General features: G+C 54.9%; 1 protein-coding gene across 1 annotated transcript; it reads right to left on the bottom strand.

The window, feature by feature from the left end:
• Nucleotides 1-226: 226 nt before the first annotated feature.
• On the bottom strand, nt 227-1707 carry LOC127303948 (uncharacterized). The gene has a single exon (XM_051334661.2). The coding sequence runs from the start codon at nt 1262-1264 to the stop codon at nt 416-418; it is 849 nt and encodes a 282-aa protein (XP_051190621.1). The 5' UTR covers nt 1265-1707; the 3' UTR covers nt 227-415.
• Nucleotides 1708-3177: the final 1470 nt, after the last annotated feature.

The following is a 3177-nucleotide window of genomic DNA, read 5'->3' as shown; positions in this document are numbered from 1 at the left end:
AAACGGTGATCTATGTGTGTCAACCCAGACTGTGTTTCCAATACCTAAAATAGTACTACATATCTTTGCCGATCTACACTCTTTGATCTCAAGAGTGTGCCCTCAGCACAACTATAAATCGTCTTTCTCCCTAGCATACAACCACCTTGAAGAAAAGCTTGAAAATTAATGTCCAAATTGACATGAAAAAAAGCCAAACCTCACAACCTGGTCAGACTCTCAAAGCAAATCACAAATAACACCGTCAAGCCAAATGAAGGTTTGCAAATAGTACTACTAAGATGCATAGTTCCGTACACATGCAATAATTAAGTAAGACGATTGAAGTAGTCCGCAGATCGACCAAGATCTAATGAAGTTGCTACTAGCTAGCTACTATATAGAGAAATCATGCAAGCAGCTCGAACGAACCAGCTTAGTATTGCATACCGTCCAAGAAATCACCGTCTTCCTCGTACTCGCCATCGTCATCGCATTCTCCTCCATTGTTGTACACCATGTCGCCGAGGTCATAGCAGTACTCCCCGCTGACAGCCATCGGGGACGACATGAGCCCCCCGTTCATCTGCTCCATGAGAACCGACGTCGTCGTCCCGCCACCTCTGGCCCTCATCATCATCACCCTCTCCATATGATCCACTTCCCCCTTACCTGACCCGGCACCAGCAGTCTCCGTCTCCTTGAGCCGGCGCCCCCCGCGCTCCGCCGACGAGAGGGACGACGACACGCCGTTTTCTCCGCCGCCGGCGACGCTAGGCCGCCGAGAGGACTCAGCGGAGAGGCGTTCAATGGCCGGTTTGGACTGAGTGAGCAGCCAGTCCACCGTCTTGCTGGCCTTGTCGAAACCGAGCTGGTCCTGCAGCGCGAAGAAGTCGCGCGCCACGTCGAGGGAGAGCCGCATCCGGCGGTCGCGGACGCCCTGCGCCGTCCGGATCTTGCTGTGCCGGTCCGTCCTGAACGGACGCTTCCGCGCCCTCGCGTGGCCGGCCCCTGTGACGGCCATGGTGGCACCGTTTCTTGCCGCGTCATGCGCGGCCGCCGTCGCCGCCGGAGTAGCAGCCGACGGGCGCGGCCTGAGTACGGCCTCCAGCGTCTCGGAGTTGTTGAACTGGTTGGCGTTGCCGGGGAAGAAGTGGTCGTAGTGCTGCATCTGATGATCCAGATACGCTTGGGGCGCCATAGTGAAGCTGCCGGCAGGGTTTGGCGCCTGCACGGGGGGTTCCCGGGAGATCCAGAAACTGTGAGGGTTAGGGTAAGGCAACATTGGCAACAAGTGTGGTCGCTACCAGCTGCCTGCACCGCAGGTAGTACTATATATCTTCCAAGCAAGATCTAGCTCTCGATCTAGTACTACAGTTGCCTCTACTCGCTCTTTCTTCCTCACCTTCACATGAGATCGACTATATTGGAAGTTACTAGGTACGATGAGTTTAGCTCAGCATGGTCTCTCCATCTTCATCGATGGATCAATTAGCTCGAAGGGAAGGCTGGACAGATAAAGGAGGGAGAGAAAGATCGGAGATGGAGAAAGGGGTGTGTACAGGAAGCTGAAAGATGGGAGTAGTGACCTAGGAAGCTAGGTATTAGTGGAGCCAGCATATAGGGTGTGGGTGTGATGTGTACGCGCGAGTCTTGTTTGTTTTCGGCAGCGATTTTGCTGCATGCTATGCTAGGTTTACAGAGGGCATTTGAGAGTTTGAGCAATGGCGTCCGTCGCTGTGGGTAGTGGCGCGCTGTCTGGGTCTGGGCATCAACTGTTGCGTCACTACTGCGGATGTACGTGCAGGCAGCAGACGGAGCTAATATAATCATAGATCAAACTCGACCCGTAGGCAGGTAGGTACGTAGCTGTCTGGTGTTGGTGTGCGTAGTAACGGGAGTTAGCGAGGGAATGATGAGGGCATTATTGCGGTCGATCGACGGCTACAGTTCTGGACTGTAGGGACACGTGGGCATGCAGGCGACTATGTAAACATATAATCTGTACAGGGTCTCCCCGTATGCAGTGTGTGCGTGTATTGATGCATACATGTATGAATTTGTATATAAACTCATATGCCATGGTTTAGGTCCATGTACTCGAGAGCCAACAGCAGTTACTCCTACCACCACGTATCCCTCGCGTCTCTCCCCAGGGAGGCGCCAGGGGCACTCCTACCGCCGCCTAGCAACACCCCCGCCGCCGGATTCCCCTGCCGGCGCCGCTGCCGCCGGATCCCCTCTTCGAGGCGGTGGCAGCTCTCCTCGTCGCCGAAGGTGACTTGGGGCGGTGGAAGATGGAGTACATCGCTGGAGCTGCTGGGACGGCGAGAGTCAGCGAGTCGCTGATCTGTGACCAGGGCGGCGACCCTCCGTCGGGGTGGTGGTGGAGACCTTCTCCGGCGGCGCCATGGACGGCGGCGGATGTAGGGCTGGGGCGGGTGGTGTTTGGACGAAACCTAGATCTGACCTGGGTGGATCTCCCGTGCCGGCTTCCCAGATCTTCTTCGCTGCGTGGTAGGGCCGGATCCGGTCGAGGGTCGTCACTGTGCTGCCACCTCCTTTCCTGCTGATGGCCCATGGCCGCCGGTTGGGTTTGGTGCGGAAGTTCGAGAAGGGTGTTGGCGGGTAGAGTGGGGGCTGCTCGCATGGGTTGAATAAAGGTGGCTGTCCTAGGGTTCCTCTCGCGCCAAGACGAAGATCTAATTGATGCAGGTCCTTTGGTTTTGGCTGGAGTGTTGAGTTTCGGAAGGCTCCGCCGCCAAATGTAACAGTGCACATATGCCTGGAGTTTGCTGGATCGGGTGGTATTCGGTCATGCGCACCCGTGCTTTTATGTCGACCGTTTGGTTCTGGAGGGAGCGGCGCGAAGCTCTGTTCTATGTTGCCATCATAACTTTCTGGTCCATGGTGAAATGAGAGGCAAATAATATTATGAAGGCCGAATTCGAGGACTAGCGATGGAGGTTCGAGTCTCTATGTTGTTCAGGAACTTGCTTGGCATTCTGGGTTTCGCAGCATCAGTATGCAAGTGTGGGCGGCATCACAAGTGAAGTACAGAGTCTTACCTCTCATGGTGAAAATCTATGGTCTGACCTTAATTGGTTGTGCCTGGCAATGGCCTTGTTGAAGATATTGTTTTGAGAGTGGGGACTATCTTCAGGGTGAAAACTTAAGATCTTTCGATCGGGGCGACGA

Source organism: Lolium perenne, chromosome 5, assembly GCF_019359855.2.
Source record: "Lolium perenne isolate Kyuss_39 chromosome 5, Kyuss_2.0, whole genome shotgun sequence".
NCBI lineage: Eukaryota > Viridiplantae > Streptophyta > Magnoliopsida > Poales > Poaceae > Lolium > Lolium perenne.
Note: the sequence above shows the minus strand (reverse complement) of the source record. Positions and strands in the feature narration are given on the sequence as shown.

Coding starts and splice junctions, on each gene's coding strand:
- LOC127303948 (XM_051334661.2), bottom strand. CDS start 1,264: ATGTTGCCTTACCCTAACCCTCACAGTTTCTGGATCTCCCGGGAACCC.